Below are 18,248 nucleotides of genomic sequence, written 5' to 3'. Positions count from 1 at the left end.
CTGGATTAGTTTAAATTTGCATCATGTACGACACAGTCATGATGAGCCCAAGGGTCTGTACCTGTACTAATCACACACTAAGTATTAAGTTCACACACTTAATAACTTGGCATTTTCTCCTCCAGAAGGTTAATGGTGCTGGACCTTTGAAGCTAAGATTGAGTGCGATTTATCATTATTCGGTAATTATGGCAAAGGATTTAGACTAAAAGCAGGTAACTGGTATTAAATTAGAGATCTAATTGAATGGCAAAATGATTTGAAGGGCTGAAAGATTTACAAATGACAAATAATTGCAAAGAGCACAATCCCATGTGAATTATTCTATTGGTGCAAAGGCCCTGCAGACAGCGCAAAAAATATTTATTAGAGCTGTACTGGCGGTACATGGCTTCAGTTGCATACAGAGACCAGAGAAACTATGGTTGATGTTCTTAGAGAAGTTTAAAGAGATCAGATTTACAGAATGTTTAATGCTTTTGATAAAGGACCAAATTTGTTTTTGATAAAATAAGCTTTTCTCTCTTTGTACTTGCCAAAACATCTTTAAAATCTTCTCAAGGTATGCCTACTTTGAAGAAGTCTCCTCCTCCCTCCGAAGACAGTTTTCTCCCTCAGCCCTCGGAATCCTCCTCTTCCTTTTTCCTTTCCTCTCCCCGCCCCCCCTACATCAGTCTGAAGAAGGGTTTCTGCCCAAAACGTTGCCTATTTCCTTTGCTCCATAAATGCTGCTGCACCCGCTGAGTTTCTCCAGCACTTTTGTCTATTTTAAAAATGTTATTGCACCTAACTCAAATAGTTAATCTGCTCCAAAGACCTCCTGACCCTAGCCAGATGCATGAGCTACTGGTCTGTTAACTCAACTATTTTCGCAGAGAATGGTAGGGCTCTGGTGAGTACCGTATAGCAGGTAGATCTGGGTGTGCAGGTACATGTCTTAGGGGCTAGAATACCTGTTCGCAAAAATTTAAAAAAACTACAGATTCTGGAAATTCGGAAAAATACAGATGGAAACAAAAAAAGACAGTTAGCATTTATGGAAAGATAAACTGTGAATGTTTCAGATTCTAGAAGCCTCTTAAAATGTAGGTATGCCTGGTGCTTCTTGTGTCAGCTCTCCACATTTAAACACTGTTTGCAAGGGATACTTTTAAAAGGTCAAATAAGATCGACGTGACTTTATTGCTGGACCACTTTTAGTGACTAGGTCGTCTGTCTGGTTTTATCCTTTTTCACTTTTAATCTAGCAGTTATGATACTACATATGCAAATCTGGGTCAGACGGGTTAACCAGGTTTTATAACAATTCAGTAGATTCATGGTTAGTATTATTCTGACTAGGATTTTTGTTCTAGACCATGAAATGTTGGTGGTTCTGCTCTGTGCTAGCTGCATTCGAAAGAAACCTTGCTTTATAGAAAATCACATTGTAAAAATAACGATGTCAATGGGGAAAGGGCGAATCGCCTAGTGAGTTTTAGACTTGAAATAACAATGTTTCTTCCTACCACACACAGGATTTTCAAAAATAGTTTTAATAGCAGTTTGTTTATTTGTATTCTCATGCTAAAATATTAACCATGGTCACAGCACGTGTCAATAGAAGCAATTGTTTGTCACTTTCAGCAGCCATCTACAGTGAAACTGACAGACTGTGTTCATAAGATACAACGGTGCCTGATTACTCCAGAGAGATTACATGGAAAAAGGATATTTTCTCCAGGACTAGATAGCTAGTCTTTTACTTTAAACAAGAGATACATTGTGGAAACAGGCCCTTTAGCCCACCGTGTCCGTAGGACACACAATCCCCTGTACCTGAACATTATACTACATACCAGAGACAATGTATACTTTACAGTAGCCAATTTACCTCCAAACATGTACGTCTTTGTAATGTGGTAGGAAACCGGAGCACCCGTCAGGAACGGGGTACTGATTGGGGATGATCAGCCATGATCACATTGAATGGCAGTGCTGGCTCGAAGGGCCGAATGGCCTACTCCTGCACCTATTGTCTATTGTCTGTTAGCTCAACTACTTTCACAGAGAATAGCAGGGCTCTGGTGAGTGTCATATGGCAGAGTGAACTGGATGTCCAGGTACATAATTATTTGAAAGTGACATCACAGGTAGATAGGGTGGTCAAGAAAGCTTTCAGTACATTAGCCTTCATCAGTCATGGTATTGAGTATAGAAGCTGGGATGATATGTTACATGTTGTACAAGATGTTGATGAGGCTGCATTTGTGTTCAGTATTGATCACAGTGTTATAGGAAGGATGGTGTTAAGCTGGAAAAGGTACAGAAAATATTTACGAGGATGTTGCCAGGACTTGAGGGCCTGAGGTACAGGGTGAGATTGGGCAGGCTAGGAATTTATTCCTGGGAGCACAGGAGGATGAGAAGTGATCTAATAGAGATGTATAAATGATAAATTATAAATGAACAAATAGGGTAAATGCTGAGAGTCTTAGTAATAGGGGAATCAAGAAGCAGAAGACATTGGTTTAAAGTGAAAGGGGAAAGATTTAACAGGAACCAGAGGTTCGATGTTTTTCCCACACAAACGAGTGTGGGAATATAGAACAAGCTGCCATAGGAGGTAGTTGAGACAGGTACTATGAAAAGATTGAAAATACATTTGGACAGGTACGTGAATAGAAAAGGTTTAGAGGAATATGGGTCAAATGCAGGCAGGTGGGACGTGTAGATGGGGCATCTTAGTCAGCTTGGGCAAGTTCGGCAAAGGGCCTGTTTCCATGTTGTATGACTCTATGACCACAATACTCTTGGAAATGGCATGGTGGTGATCAGACAAATCAGATCTTAGTAACTTTCAAGGTGATGAAAGCAGAATATACCAGAAATATTCAGTTGGGTCAGCTGCAAGTTAGAAGGGCGACAACATTCAGGTAAACGATCGAGGCCCAGGAGAGATTAAAATGAGCTGCTTTTAAACCAAAAGTCAGCGGGAAGAGGACAGAAGGCAAGACCTGTGTTAAATTTAAGTGAAGAAGTGATAAACAACAAAAGGGATGATGGTAAAATATGATAATGATAATGACAGAAGTGGCTTGTTGAATTTTGAATACAGTGGTGGATATCCACATATCAGATCTAAGAAAGTCCCAGTAACCACAACTGTCCAACTGTGGAATCTAGTAATTTCATCCCCGGATATTGGTTTTCCTTTTAAATCCTTCGTTTCTTTCAGATTATCCCTCGGAATAATAGCACCAAATCAAGTCTCACCTACAACTATATTATCCATGAAGACTCTTTGCCAACCATCAGCAACAATAATGTGCTTCAGGAAGATCTTGACGTATTTGAATGGGCTCTGAAGAGCTGGTCCCAGTGTTCCAAACAATGTGCTGGAGGTAATTATATCTGAGTTAGATATTTTAATGATGGTGTGGGTGTAATCTGTTAACCATTTATTAATTGCAATAACAACAAGGCCAGCAGTTGCTCAATGGTTAATACGACCTTATCTCTGAGTCAGAAGGATACAGCTTCAAGTTTCATTCAAGAAACCTGAGCTTAAAATGAATGCTAATGCCTCAGTGCAGCACATTTGTAGACTGCATTATCAAAAGTGCCAGATTTCAGAGCATTTGAAGCTATTTTAAACCTAAGCTCTGCTGACACTAATGCAAAGAAGGGATGAGATTTCCCTGGATCTTTGACTATATTTATTCCTCAACTAACACCAATAGAGCTGACTATCTGGCCATTTTCCCACTTGGCTAGATTTTGAGTAGATATAAGCAAGGGTATATTTATCTGATAAATCTCACATCATCAAGCGGTTATAAGTATTTAAAAAAAGAATAAAAATGCAAATAGCAGATCAGGCAGCAGCTATGGAGAGAGAAACAAATTTAATATGTCATATGGAATGGCCTCCCATGGGAAAGCAGTATAGGAGAGGAGGGGAAAATATCTAGGAGCACTATAGTGATAGTGGATCAATCGGAAGAGGAGCAGACAGATGTTTCTATGACCGCAAACAAGGCTTTTAATTTGCCTTCCTGATCAGGGTGGCTGCAGGTCATTTTCATAAATGAGGGGAGGCCAGAGATTCTGATCCACATTGATACCCACGACATACAGTAGGTTAAACAAGAAAATGACATCATGCAAGGCAATTTTAGAGAGCTGTCAATGATTAAAGAAGAGGACCTCTACAGTTACAATCTGTGGATTAATTCTATCAATAGGAATAGGAAGATAGGCTAGATTAATATGTGGCTAAAGGGAGTAGAAGGGAGTGTTTTGGAGTTTGGGATCACTGTGACCATCTCTGGAGGAGGTGTGACCTGTATGAGCAGGACTGGTGGCATCCGAACCAGAATGGAACCAACATCTTTGCAGGGAAGTTTGTTTGTGCAGTTGGGGAGAGGTTAACTTAATTTGGCTGGGGAATGGTCCACAGGATAGGCTTACAGTGACAGTGAAGGTACAGCCGATCCAGTAGGAAGAGCAGATGTAGACTTGACAGCAGGTGAGAGGGAGGGAGCCCCCCGGGGACTGAGCACATCCTGTCAGTGGGGGCAAGCTGAAGAAAGAGCAGTGAACTGGTGTAGAAGGGCTTGTTGGTGCAGACCAGCAATTTTTCCGCTTAGTTTTAAAGTGAAGTTCATGTGATAGGAGCAGAATTAGGTAATTTGGCCTATCAAGTCTACTCCACCATTCAATCTTGGCTGATCTACCTTTCCCTTTCAACCCCATTCTCCTGCCTTCTCCTCTTAACCCCTGCCACCCGTACAAATCAAGAATCTATCTATCTCTGCCTTAAAAATATCTATTAACTTGGCCTCCACTGCCTTCCATGGCAATGAATTCCACAGATTCACCATCCTGGTGAGGTGAGTATAGAAGTTGGGTTGCATAAGACATGTATAACGTGCAGTTGTATAATACATTGGTGAGTTTGCATTTAGAGTATTGTGTTCAGTTCTGGACACCATGTTATACAAAAGATGTTGTCAAGCTGGATAGGATGCAGTGAAGATTTATGAGGATGTTGCCAGAACATAAGGGCCTGGGCTATAGGGAGAGAGAGGTTGAGCAGGCTCTTGGATAGCAGGAGGATGACGAGTGATCTTATCGAAGTTTACAAAATTATGAGAGGAATAGATCGGGTAGACGCACAGAGTCTCGTGCCTAGTGTAGGGGAATTGTGAACCAGAGGACATAGGTTCAAGGTGAGGGGGGAAAGATTTTAATAGGAACCTGAGGAGTAACCTTTTCACACAAAGAGTGCTGGGCGCATGGAACATGCTGCCAGAGGAGGTAGTTGAGGCAGATACTATTGCACCATTTAAGAAATATTTAGACAAGTACATGGATAGGACAGGTTTAGAGGGATATAGACCAAACGCAGACAGGTGGGACTAGTGTAGATGCGGGATGGTTGGTGTGGGCTAGTTGGGCCGAAGGGCCTGTTGCCACATTGTATGACTCTATGACTATGACACATATTGATGGAGTAGCTCAGCTGGCTGAATCAGTCCGTGGAAGGGCCTATTGTCTCCTATCCGTGCTCTCCAGAGATCCTGATCTGTTGAATTACTCCAGCACATTGTTTCCTTTCAGTGGCTTAAGAAGAGCTCGCTGGTGCACCTTGCGAGTCGGGGATGGAAACGGTGCGAGCCGGGGATGGGTCGGCAGATGTGTCCGCTATGTCCGCCATCGGTTATAAGGGGATCGTTCAAATAAGGGTTTACTGTATTGTTTTTTAACACCATTTTGTTTTAACACAAAATTTAAGTTATGTTTGGCATAGATAAATGACCCAGGTTGTTTTACTAGGTTTTCAATACACAAAATATGGATGCCGCAGGAAAACGGATAATAAAATGGTTCATCGCAGTTACTGTGAGGCAGACAAAAAGCCAAAACCTATACGCAGAATGTGCAACCTACAGGAATGTAAGCTGCCTGTGTAAGTAACAGTTATTGATGATTAGATTTGCAGGTGCATAAAAGATATCCCATGCCTGGATTCTGTATCAAAGGGAGCAAGGCCCCTTTAATCCTGGCCTACAGTACACGTAAAAGATTTTCATCATGCAGTCGATGTTATAATCTTATACGGTTAAATACATTTTACTCTGAATATATAAGCTAATAAATTCAGTCATTTAATAAATCATTGAAATATTGCTAAACAGAACAAGTATTTCTTTCAAATCATTATTTCTCACTGTTTGAAAACTCTCAGTGTCTCCTGGCTGGATGACTGTTTAACAAAAAGGATAGTGAACCTTCAGATGATGGCATGGATCTCTGGAAATAAACCCCATCTTGTTTTGCCCGTGATCAGGTGGATAGCAGCGGAATGGGAACACTGCACAAAATCCTGTGGGAGTTCTGGCTATCAGATCCGCACTGTCCGCTGCATGCATCTGATGACTGATGGAATGAACCGCTCAGTGCACAGTAAATACTGCACCGGTGAACGCCCTGAGAGCCGCCGGGCTTGCAATCGAAAGCCCTGCCCGGCTCAGTGGAAAACAGGGCCATGGTTAGAGGTCAGTGAGCAGCGAGACCCCTTGCCAGTCCACCATACACACACTGATACATTGTGCATCATGGGGTATACCTCTCGGAAATTGGGTCACAATTTAGTGGGAGATTGGTATTTTAAAAAACGTAAATGATGCATTATTCAAATTTGAGTTTCCACCAGCTATTTGGGAAATAACACAATTAAACAGTAAGAAAAGATAGAAAATATTAGAACATAGAGCCTTGCAGCTCAGAAACAGGCCCTTTGGCCCACAATGTCTTGCTGAACACGATGTCAAGGTAAACTAATCTCATCTGCTTCACATGATCCACGAACCTCCTTTCCCTGCATATCCATGTGTTTACTGTATCTAAAAGCCTCTTAAACACCATTATTTCCACCACTACTTATTCTAGGCACCACCACTCTCTATATAATAAAATAATGTCCTGCACATCTCCTTTAAAATTTGCCCCACTCACCTATAAGCTATAACTTTGAGTCTTTGAGCTTTTGAATCCCTGGTTCTGATTCTACCGTATCTATGCCTCTCCTAATTTTATGTACTTCTTTCAGGTCTCCCCTCCACTCCAGCACTCCAGAGAAACCAATCCAAGTCTATCCAACCTCTTCTTGTAGCTAATGCCCCCTCATCCAGGCAGCATTCTGGTAAACCTCTTGCACTCTCTCCAAAGCCTCCAATTCATATTGTAAGGGGGCATCCAGAAATGCATGCATTGCTCCAAATGTGACCTAATAAAAGCCTTATAAAGTTGCAACATGACTTCCTGACTCAATGCCCCAATGAAGTACGCATACCACACAACACTTTACCATTTTGTCTACTTGTGTTGCCACTTTCAGGGAGCTATGGACTTGGTCCCCATGATCCTACGGTACGTCAACACTGTTCAGGGTCTTGCCATTAACTGGTCACTTTACCCTTACATTTGATCTCCCAAAGTGCAACATTTCACGCTTGGTCAAATTAAACTGCACCTGCCCTTTCTCTGTCCATTTTTGTAGCTGATCTATATCCCGCTGTGTCCTTTGATGGCCTTCTTCACTATCTGCAGTTCTAGCAATCATGTGTTTTTCAAGGAACGATTCTCAATCTTAGTGTCCCAAAGTACTTTACAAAGACTGATCAGAGGTGCTATACTGTTGCTACTAAATGGTAACATTCACAGGATAACATTGGGATACAGTATTGGAAGTCATTTTTGTAATATTGTTTGTTGTATAACTATCAGTGCTGTGCAGATTTGTCACATTGGGAAGACACTGGGAAGTGAGGATGGAATGGGCAGGCACAAATCCACTGCATCATAATGTGAGCACTATAATGTCATTGTATGCTCTTGACACAAAATGAAAAATGATTTACCATATTTCTTTCTGTGTTTAATTGTGCATAGTGTTCCATCACATGTGGTGAAGGAATTGAACAAAGGCAAGTTACATGCCGTGCAAGTAATCAGTGTGATGGGAAAAAGCCGGAAGCAACGAGAGTCTGCAGACGTCCTCCTTGTGGTGGTATGTACCTGCTGTGATGAACAATCATCAGGTATAGGATTGCAGGATCCTCCAAGAGAAGGGACATTAAAGTTTAGACTCTTGAACAAGACTTGAATTTTATATATTTTTTAAATTATGTTTTGCACAGCAGGCTTGTTTTCTTTTTTACCATTTTGCAAAATTGCATGTCCTTTATGTATAATTTATGTTTATGTATGTTTGTCTGAGTCTGTGCTATTGCAAGTAGATTTTTACTGTGGCTGTACCTCACCATATTTGTGCATTTGACAATAAACTTGACTTGACTCTACGACTGAATTAGATGTATAAATATTAAAATTGTTAGAAAAAAGGTTGTTTAACCAACAAGATGGAGGCAGTATGACCTTCAACAGAAGGGATGTCATGAGGTGAGAGCTTAAACTGACTTAATGGATAGGTTTCCAAGGGTTACTTGTAAACCTTGCAAACTTGCTACAAGATAGGGTTTCCCCCATGGTTCTCTAACCGTTCCATTTCCATCTCCCTTTCTCCCTTCCTACTCCCATTACCCTCTCTCCCTTCTAGTTCCCTCAGAATTACAGCTCCTTCTTAACCTCCCTACCACTTTCCCAGTTTCCTGCTTCTCCTCCTTCCTTCACCCACCTGCCATCTGTTTCCTTCCTCCCTCCACTTCCTTACCCTTTCACTTTCATGCCCATCTTTTCCAATTCCATCTCCCTGACTGCCTCCACCTCCACCTCTACCTCTCACTCACTTCCAGCTTCTGCTCACTCACTTTCAGCATCTTCTATGTAGTTCCAGCTCCCTCCCCCCCCCCCCCCCCCATCTGCCTCAGCTCCCTTCCTCCTTCCCACTAGCCTTCGGCACCTTCCCTCTCCCCTCCATCTCCCACCTCCATCTCTCAACTTCCCACCTCCAGCTCCCTTTCTCTTTCCTACTCTCTCCCTCCCTCCCAATTCCCTCCCCCATGCCATAAGAAGTACACTATTCTTTTTCTCTGCTTGTTATTATTAAGGATAACAAATGTTATTGTTTTTTGTAGATGAGCCCTGCCTTAAAGACAAGTCTATATTCTGCCAAATGGAAGTGCTTGCTCGGTATTGCTCCATCCCAGGCTACAATAAACTCTGTTGTGAATCCTGCAGCAAACGCAGCAGCACTCTGCCTCCCCCCTTCTTCACCGGCACTGCTGAACTCGAGGAGTTAATGGCTGATGCTGACAACAGAGCTAGTATGGAGATGGCACCAACACATCAGCTGGATACCGCATTCAGGAGCAGAAGTCCAAATGGCAACAGGCTGGCAAGAGGAAGGAACACACAGCCCAGTGCAATAACCACAGGCCTCGGCAAAACAAAAGGTGTTGGGTCCTCTCAAAAAAGCCTTGCTTCTGCTGACAGCAGGCCTCACAGATTGGTGGCGTCACAGCAGCATTTGCTTCAAAGCAGCACTCGCCTTCCCATTAACAGATCCACAGCTTCCCAGTCAACGGACAGGACAACAACAGACAGACATACCACATTACAGTCTCCTCTGGTAAACACATGAAGGAGGATGCTTCCTACATGCAATAAACATTCCTCGGTGAAAAAATAATACCATTGTTAAAATTGTAGATATCATATTACACTAAATATTTAAAAGGACTTTGGGTTACTCCAGTGGATTTAAACTGGCAAGTGTTTTTTTCCCTCTTTCAATGAGATGTGAAGTGCTGGCACTTTATTCTTTTGTATCTGAGCAGCCCCCAAATTTTTTGGGCTTACAAAGTCACCAAAGATTTTCCAAATGTGGAGGACATAACTCAGTCTGCCAGTTGTGACAACATGTTCATTTCATACGATGTGTTTAAAAAAAAAATCAAAGCCATACAATTAAAGAGGTGCTAATGTTCAGGTTTTGGCGGTGCATTGATCAATAAGAAAATGGCATGTCGTCAAGTCAGTCACATTTGTCAGTGAAATGAATAATTTGTCATTTGCAGCTGCTGTGTAAATATTGTACATGCGAATGTTAGCATTAGTTATTAAAAATACAGTTTGCTCCAATGGATGTTTACCAATGTTACATAACCATGTCTAAATATCAGTGTAAGCCTGATATTGAAAAACGGTCTGATTATAGCAAAGAGTAATAGATAAAATGGGTTGCTGAGAATTAGTGGTGGCTGTCTTACTATGTTAACTCAATGCATGTATTTACTAGCACCCATGGACAGATCACTCTAATGCTAATCTACAAACTACTCAGTAAATTGCAACATGCTATTTCTTTCCAGGTTTACGGCGTTCCAGTGCCTAGTTTCCAGCATCTAAATTGGCTCCTTAGTCCACAGTCCCAATTGTTGACAGCAGCAGTGAATATATTTGCCAAAAAAGTAACCAGTTTCCCTTCTCAGATCCACTCAATCATACATTCCAGGGCATTAGTGTATGTTTACGATGAAGAAATTTGGCCAGTCAAGTGAAATAGTCTTGCATAAGTATCTTGCCAAAAGAAGCAACAGTATTCTAGTTGTTTCCCACTCCCTTCCCTCATTAAGGCCCAATAAGGGACCAATTCCCAATCTTAATCAATTTGCACAGGATAGAATTAAAACATTAATACAATTATAGTGAGCCAGTGAGAAAGATGCTGTTACTGTGATTTACAACAAATAATTCAGATATCACAGTAGCAATTGACGAGCAGAGTACCTGTGATCTCAAACTTAAAACATCTTTAAAATGACTAGCAGTATTAAACAAAAAAGCTAATATTTTTTGGAGGAGAGAGAACAAGGTTGAACTAGTGTGAAGCTGTGTCCAGTATTTCATTACATAATCAAATAAGTATAATTAGGATACAACAACTGAAAGCACATTGTGGAATACTAGGAAGAATGTTTGCTATTGCCGTGCTAGTAAATCAGAATTTCCAGTCAAACCAATGCCTGAAGAATTACTGCTGCCTATCCGCAAGGCTTTTGAAAATTAATTAAGCTAGTGTTTAGTTTGTAAAACGACAACTCCCAAACCCTCAGACAGTTGCTTAGAATTTTAAAATGTCCTTCATGCCATGAAGGAAAATAAAATGAATTAATTTGTTTAATTTGCTTTATTTTGTACAATAATGTAGATTCCTGTCATATTCTGAGTGTACACTACTGATGCTGTTGGTTATACTGAGAGAGCACATAGCAATAAAAGTAACTTCTGATTTAATATGATTAGATCCTATTTGAATTTTCCGCATTGCTAGCATTTATGCCATTTCATTTTCCTACCTGGTTTACATTTTACACACTGTACAGCACAGCAACAGGCCCTTTGGTCCACAATGTTTGTGCAAAATATGATGCCTACTTAAACTGACCTTGTCAGCCTGTACATGATCCATATCCTTCTATTCTCCGCACTTCCATCTAAAAGCCAACATCACTATCGTATCTCACTCCTGGCAATATATTTCAGGCTCCCATCACTCTCTGTGTAAAAAAAGCTTGCCTCGCACATCCTCCATTAATCTTTCCCGCTCTCACCTGTCATGTTCAATATTTCCACCCTGGGAAAGAGGTTCTGACTGTCTACCCAATTTATGCCTCTCATCATTTTATATACTTCTATCAAGTCTCCTCTCAACCTAGAGAAAACAATCCGTCTGTCTAAACTCTTCCTGTAGCTGAAACCCTCTAATCCAGGCAGCATTCTAGTAAACCTCCTCTGCAACCTCTCTCAAAGCTCCACAACTTTCCTGTGATGGGGCGACAAGAACTACACGCCATACAGCCAATGCAGCCTAATCAAAGTTCTACGGAGCAGCATCATGATTTTGTGACTCCTATATTCAATGCCCCTCGCAATGAAGACAATCATACCATACGTCTTCTTTACCACCGAATCTACTTGTGCTGCCAATTTAGTGAGCTATGAACTGGGACTCCAAGATCCCTCTGCACATCAATGCTGATAAGAGTCTCGCTATTGACTATATACTCTCTCCTTACATTCAACCTCCAAGTGCAGCATGCCAAGCTTGCTTTAAACTCCATCTGCTATTTATCCGCCTATTTCTGCAGCTGATCTATATCCTGCTGTATCTTTGACAGCATTCTTCACTGTCTGCAACACCTCCAATTTTGGTGTCATCAACAAACTTACTCACCAACCCATCTACATTTACATCTAGGTTATTTATATATAGCACAAACAGCAGAGGTCCAGCACAGATCTCTGGTCACAGAACTCCACTGGTCACAGACGCCCAGCCAGAATATCTATCTTCCACCACAACCTTCTGCCTTCTGTGAATAAGTCAGTTCTGAATCCATATGACCGTGAATCCCGTGCATCTTAATATTGTGGATCAGTCTACCATGAGGCTCCTTACCAAAAACATTACTAAAATCCATGCATGCAATATCCACCACCCTATCTTCATCAATCTCTTTTATCACCTCCTCAAAAAACGTAATCAAGTTAGTGAGACACAAACTACCACATACAAAGCTATGCGTAGAACATAGAACAACACAGCACAGGAATGAAGACATTCTAAGGCTAGAACCTATCAATATTTTGTACATGAAAGTGTTCATTACATGATGACCCTCAGACTATCCTTCATCGGACTTTGCTGGCTTTACCTTGCACTAAACGTTATTCCCTTATCACGTATCTACACTGTAAATCGATCGATTGTAATCATGTATTGTCTTTCTGCTGACAGGTTAGCATGCAACAAAAGCTTTTCACTGTACCTCGGTAGACGTGACAATAAACGTGACAACTGAACTGAAACTACAGTGCCCTCCATAATGTTTGGGACAAAGACCCATCATTTATTTATTTGCCTCTGTACTCCACAATTTGAGATTTGTAATAGAAAAAAATCACATGTGGTTAAAGTACACATTGTCAGATTTTATTAAAGGCCATTATTATACATTTTGGTTTCACCATGTGAAAATTACAGCTGTGTTTATATATAGCCGACCCCCCCCCCCCTCCCCATTTCAGGGCACCATAGTGTTTGGGACACATGGATTGCCAGGCGTGTCTAATGCTCAGGTGTGTTTAATTGCCTCATGAATGCAGATATAAGAGAGATCTCAGCACCAAGTCTTTCTAGAATTCTCTCTATAATAAAGAAAATTCCCCCAAACACTTGTCTGACAGATCAGAAACACTCTTCAGGAGTGAGGTGTGGATTTGTCAATGACCACTCTCCGCAGAAGACTTCATGAACAGAAACTTCACTGCAAGATGCAAACCACTAGTTAGCCACAAAAATAGGATGGATGGGTTACAGTTTGCCAAGAAGTACTTAAAAAAAGTGATCACAGTTCTGGAAATAGGTCTTGTGGACAGATGAGATGAAGATTAACATATCAGAGTGTTGGCAAGAGCAAAGTATGGAGGCGAGAAGGAACTGCCCAAGATCCAACGCATACCACCTCATCTGTAAAACACGGTGGTGGGGGCGCTATGGCCTGGGCATGTATGGCTGCTGAAGGTATTGGTTCACTTATCTTCATTGATGATACAATTGCTGATGATTTCTGAAGTGTATAGACACATCCTATCTGCTCAAGTTCAAACAAATGCCTCAAAACTCATTGGCCGGCGGTTCACTCTAGAGCAAGACAATGATCCCAAACATACTGCTAAAGCAACAAAGGAGTTTTTCAAAGCTAAGAAATGGTCAATTCTTGAGTGGCCAAGTCAATCACCCGATCTGAACCCAATTGAGCATGTCTTTTATGTGCTGAAGAGAAAACTGAAGGGGACTAGCCCCCAAAACAAGCTTAAGCTAAAGATGGCTGCATTACAGGCCTGGCAGAGCATCACCAGAGAAGACACCCAGCAACTGGGGATGTCCATGAATCACAGACTTCAAGCAGTCATAGCATGCAAAGGATATACAACAAAATAGTAAACATGATTACTTTCATTTGCATGACATTGCTGTGTCCCAAACATTATGGTGGGGGGGACTATGTATAAACACTGCTGTAATATCTACATGGTGAAACCAAAATGGCCTTTAATAAAATCTGAAAATGTGCACTTTAACCACATGTGATTTTTTTCTATTACAAATCTCAAGTTGTGGAGTACAAAAGCAAATAAATAAATGATGGGTCTTTGTCCCAAACATTATGGAGGGCACTGTACAACTTCTTCAGCACAAGTATATGATTCCCAACATCATATGCAATAGCAGCAGGACTTCCTTACATTTTTCACTCCAAACACTTGCAATAGAAACCTTATTTATTTGCTGTACCCACACACAATAATATCTTAATAACCTCACTGTTTAAAATAATACTCTGCTTCATTCTTCATATCAAAATGATAACCTCATATTTTTTCTTATTACTTCAGCCAACATTTTCTACTTATTTATTACTTTGTAAGCACCATGTGTTCTTTACAAATTACTTTCCAATTTACGTTTATCTCAGCAACAAATCTGGACATATTACACGCTGTGCTTTCTGAGTCATTAGTAGAGGAACCATACTGGTTATTGTTTACAAACTTGAAAATGATCTATTGATCTTTTGTTTTCTGCCTGTAAATACCACCCTCCGCAATGTGTACAATAACCTTTTGTTGCACTTTGCCTTTAGAAAAGTCTAGCACATTACATTCAAAGACGTTTTTTTTGCTAGTTATATCCTCAAGGAGCTATAATAAATAGTTTGGAAATAATTATTTTTATAAGATCATACTAACTGTTTAAGGCCATTATCATTTTCTCAACAATGGATTCTGCTAATTTCCTGCTACCTATCAGTTCATTTCAGATTTCTTCTCTCTCGAACAGATTTTACATTTGCTGGTTTCCTAGAATCTGGAAACTATTCCACATTCGACACAATATTAGACTAATAGATTAACAGGTTGTTGTAAAAATCTCCTAATATGTTGGGGAGGGGTAGAATCTGGGGGGTGGGGGTGGGGAGTTGATGAGAATGTGAGTAGAATAGAAATTGGGATTAATATAAAATATGTAGAATGAATGGTTAGGAAGGAACTGCAGATGCTGATTTAATAGACACAAAAAGCTGGAGTAACTCAGCAGGACAGGCAGCATTTCTGGAGAGAAGACATGGGTGACGTTTCGGAACGATCCCTTCTTCAGACTAGTTAGGGAAAAGGGAAATGAGTGATATAGACGATGATGTAGAGAGATTAAGAACAATGAATGAAAGATGAATGAATGAATGAATATTCATTGGCCAAGTATGTACACATACAAGGAATTTGCCTTGGTGCTCCGCTCGCAAGTAACAACACGACATACAGTAAACCATTAAGAATAAAACATTAAATATTAAAACATTAAGAATAAAACATTATAGTTTAAACATGTGAATGAAATAAAATACCAGAGCAAAAGGAGGCTACAGATGTTTGGTTATTAAGTCGAGCTACTGCTTGAGGAAAAATACTGTTTTTATGTCTGATTGTGGTGGCTTTGACAGTCCGGAGTCGCCTTCCAGAGGGAAGTGGTTCAAAGAGTTTGTGGCCAGGGTGAGAGGGGTCAGATATGATCTTACCCGCTCGCTTCCTGACCCTTGCAGTGTGCAGTTCGTCAATTGGGGGGGAAGGTTGCAGCCAACAATCTTCTCAGCTGATCGAACGATTCGCTGCAGCCTCCGGATGTCATGCTTGGTGGCTGTGCCAAACCAGACCACGATGGAGAAGGTGAGGACAGACTCTACGATGGCCGTATAGAATTGGACCATCATTGCCTGTGGCAGATTGTGCTTCCTCAGCTGCCGCAGGAAGTACATCCTCTGTTGGGCCTTTTTGACTGTGGAGTTGATGGTGGTCCCCCATTTAAGGTCTTTGGAGATGATGGTTACAAGGACTTAAAGGACTTCACAGATGTGACTGTGGTTGTTGATGGTGAGTGGGGAGAGAGGAGGGGGAGCTCTCCTAAAGTGTACAATCAATTCTACCGTCTTAAGTGCATTGATCTCCAGGTTGTTACAAAGGCACCAGAACGCCAGCTGCGTCACTTCCTGTCTGTAGGCAGATTCCTCCCCATCCTGGATCAGTCCAATCAGGGTTGTGTTGTCCGCAAACTTGAGAAGCTTGACAGAGGAGTCTGTGGAGGTGCAATCATTGGTGTAGAGAGGGTAAAGGAGAGGGGAGAGTATGCAGCCTTGTGGTGCACCTATGCTGAGGGTCTGCGGTTCCGAGATGTGCTTTCCCAGCCTCACATGCTGCTTCCTGTCTGTCAGGAGGTTGGTGATCCACTGACAGAGGGGTTCAGGCACAGTCAACTGGGAGAGTTTGGAGTGTAATAGTTCTGGCACAATGGTGTTGAATGCAGAGCTAAATCCTTGTATAGGGCACCTGGCGGTCTAGGTGATGGAGGATGACATGCAGGCCTAGGATGATTGTGTCGTACACTGATCTATTGACCCGGTCTGCAAACTGCAGAGAGTCCAGCAGGGGCTTTGTGATATTTTTCAGCTGTGCCAGCACAAGTCTTTCAAGGGTCTTCATGACTACAGATGTCAGTGTGTCAGGCCTGTAGTCATTAAGACCAGTAATCCTTGCATTTTTGGGTACAGGGACAATAGTAGAGACTTTGAAGCAGGCAGGGACAGTACAGGTTTGCAGGGACTGGTTGAATATGTCTGTGTAGACCGGTGCCAGTTGTTCGGCACAGAGCTTGAGGGTAGAGGGGGAAACAAGATATGCAAAAAAGTAACAATGATACAGGAAACAGGCCATTGTTAGCTGTTTGTTGGGTGAAAACGAGAAGCTGGTGTGACTTGGGTGGGGGAGGGATAGAAAGGGAGGGAATGCTGGGGTTACTTGAAGTTAGAGAAATCAATATTCATACCACTGGGTAAAATGAATGGTTGATGGTCAGTGTGGACATGTAGGGCCATCCAGTGTCATATTTCCATGCTACTGGATATCTTTCTAAATTTCTTTAGATTCTTTAGGTTATGAGCTAATATATATATCATTTCCATGGCCATTTCTTTTACAACCCTGGTGATCGCAAACTTCTGATCCTGGAGATTTACCAGATTTAAGTCTCATTAATCTGTCTGGTATGTTTTCTTCATGTGGCATGACCCTGCAGCAGGATCCAAAACATCGACCATCCCTTTCCCTCCACAGATGCTGCCTGAACCTCTGAGTTCATTCAATACTTTGTGTTTAGCTAAATAAGTATGTTTGAAGTTCAGAAGAATGAGGCTAGACATTTTGAAATATATAATATCCTAAGAGGACATGACAGGAAGATTTTAAGAGGTTTCCACTCATGGAGCACTCATTGCATTGGAATTTCTTCCCACAAATAATCTCTGGAATTCTCTACCTCGGAGGTCTGTGAAGGATGGATCACTGGAGATATTAAAGTAGGTAAAATCATGGAATTGACACAATTGGGACTGGAACTGAGGCCCTGCAGCAGTCGGCCATGGTCATATTTAAGGGAGGGTGGGTAACCTACTGGTGTTCTTGTGCCCTTGAATCTACTGCCTGGTGCACGATGATTCTTAAAGGGGGGTGGAGGGGTTGGATAGGAACCCAATATTCAAATCTGGGAGGAGAAGCCTATCAGGAATCCCTTGTTTAATGGAGCCAGAAGAGACTGTCTTCAGCCCCTCTCACCAAAAATAGATCAATGTCAATAATAAGGCCTTTGCTTCCAAGCTTCAACAAACTGATTTCAACCGTAACCTCTGGTATTGTGTGTGTGGCATTTGCAAGTACTCCAAGACTGTATGGGTTGCCCCCCCCAGCTGCCTCCCACGTCGCACTGACTGTGGGTTCATCAGTTAATTAGCCACTGTAAATCGTCTTTAATGTTGTAAACTCTGGGGAGAGTTAATTTAATGTGGTGTGAAAAGATAGCAAGTAAAAGCAGTAGGGCAATCAGATTTAATTATGAATGGGCATAAACATGATGTGCAAGTGACACGTTGCTAAAGTGACAAGTTTCTCACTCGCAAATAAGGCACAAAAGGTCAAAATAAGGGACAAATTCCCGACGCAATAAGTTGACCGACTCGGCCGTGGCTGGGTGAATGATGAGTTTGCCCAGGTGCTAGACTGCACACAAAGCCCAGCCGGCAGGCCAACTGAGGAGTTTTGGCCTGGGCGCCGGACTTTGTGCGCGACGTCGCACGCAAAGTCCAGCACTCCATCCAACTCATGAACCAGTGATCGGCCATGAGACGGAG

At 41.7% G+C, this 18,248-nt stretch overlaps 1 protein-coding gene across 1 annotated transcript in view; it reads left to right on the top strand.

Moving 5' to 3' along the window:
* adamts3 (ADAM metallopeptidase with thrombospondin type 1 motif 3) overlaps positions 1-11,242 on the top strand; it is a 268,172-nt gene extending 256,930 nt beyond the window's left edge. Inside the window, exons 18-22 of the mRNA XM_033017939.1 lie at positions 3,218-3,383; positions 5,821-5,953; positions 6,335-6,542; positions 7,939-8,056; positions 9,084-11,242. Coding sequence (XP_032873830.1) covers positions 3,218-3,383; positions 5,821-5,953; positions 6,335-6,542; positions 7,939-8,056; positions 9,084-9,589 — 1,131 coding nt within the window. The 3' untranslated portion in view covers positions 9,590-11,242. The remainder of the gene's footprint in view (positions 1-3,217; positions 3,384-5,820; positions 5,954-6,334; positions 6,543-7,938; positions 8,057-9,083) is intronic.
* The last annotated feature ends 7,006 nt before the right edge of the window (positions 11,243-18,248 follow it).

The sequence above is a fragment of the Amblyraja radiata genome, chromosome 3, assembly GCF_010909765.2.
Source record: "Amblyraja radiata isolate CabotCenter1 chromosome 3, sAmbRad1.1.pri, whole genome shotgun sequence".
Taxonomy (NCBI): domain Eukaryota; kingdom Metazoa; phylum Chordata; class Chondrichthyes; order Rajiformes; family Rajidae; genus Amblyraja; species Amblyraja radiata.
This window is presented reverse-complemented; position numbering and strand designations above follow the sequence as displayed.